At 64.3% G+C, this 1,004-nt stretch overlaps 1 protein-coding gene across 1 annotated transcript in view; it reads right to left on the bottom strand.

Moving 5' to 3' along the window:
- LOC113979782 (neuralized-like protein 4) overlaps positions 1-700 on the bottom strand; it is a gene marked incomplete at its 3' end in the record, with an annotated part of 1,803 nt that extends 1,103 nt beyond the window's left edge. The window contains exons 1-2 of the mRNA XM_027707071.1: positions 605-700; positions 8-177 (exon numbers count right to left, since the gene is read on the bottom strand). Coding sequence (XP_027562872.1) covers positions 8-177; positions 605-639 — 205 coding nt within the window. The remainder of the gene's footprint in view (positions 1-7; positions 178-604) is intronic.
- Between the last annotated feature and the right edge of the window lie 304 nt (positions 701-1,004).

The following is a 1,004-nucleotide window of genomic DNA, read 5'->3' as shown; positions in this document are numbered from 1 at the left end:
CCCGTACCTGGTGGCAGCCCCGAGCAGGCCACGCCCTGGTCGGCCCCGTCGATGAAGTATCTCAGGTCCCCGGTGCCCGTTCGCATCATCCCGATCCGGGCCCCCGTCCCCAGCGCGTCCAGGTCGCAGCCGTAGTTGTTCCTCATCGTGTTCCCGTCCTGCATGATGGCAGTGCCACTGCGGGGACATTGGGGACATTGGGGACACTGGGGACATTGGGGACATTGGGGGGACATTGGGGACATTGGGGGGACATTGGGGGGGATTGGGGACATTGGGGACATTGGGGGGACATTGGGGGGATTGGGGACATTGGGGGTGTTGGGGACATTGGGGGGACATTGGGGGGACATTGGGGACATTGGGGACATTGGGGACATTGGGGGGATTGGGGACATTGGGGACCCCCAGGTGACCCAGGTGATCCCAGTGGCCCCCAGATGACCCCGTGGGGACATCGGTGACCGCCAGGTGACCCCGGTGGCCCCCAGGTGACCCCGTGGGGACATGAGTGACCCCCAGGTGACCCCAGTGGCCCCCAGGTGACCCCAATGACCCCCAGGTGACCCCGTGGGGACACGAGTGACCCCCCCGGTGTCCCCACCTGAGCATCCAGGTGTCGTAGTCGATGTCAGTCATGGTGTTGGGGAACTCCAGGTCCTCGGGGCGGATGGCCGTGACACCTGAGGGGACACCACGGTCACAGGGGACACCAAGGGGGGACAGGGGACACCTCGGACCTGACCCCGTGACCCCACAGCCCCCACAGTGTCCCCCATGTCCCCCAGTGTCCCCAACATGCCCTAATGTCCCCCCAATGTCCTAAATGTCCTAAATCCCCCCAATGTCCCCCAATGTCCCCAATATCCCCAATGTCCCCAATGTCCCCCAATGACCCCCCAATGTCCCCCCAGTGCCCCCAATGTCCCCCAATATCCCCCCAATGTCCCCCAATGTCCCCAATGTCCCCCAATGTCCCCAGTGTCCCCCAATGTCCCCAGTGT

The sequence above is a fragment of the Neopelma chrysocephalum genome, unplaced genomic scaffold (assembly GCF_003984885.1).
Source record: "Neopelma chrysocephalum unplaced genomic scaffold, ASM398488v2 Primary Assembly neopelma1_88947, whole genome shotgun sequence".
In the NCBI taxonomy this organism is placed as follows: domain Eukaryota; kingdom Metazoa; phylum Chordata; class Aves; order Passeriformes; family Pipridae; genus Neopelma; species Neopelma chrysocephalum.
The sequence above is the reverse complement of the archived record's forward strand: the minus strand, read 5'-3'. Positions and strand labels throughout refer to the sequence as shown.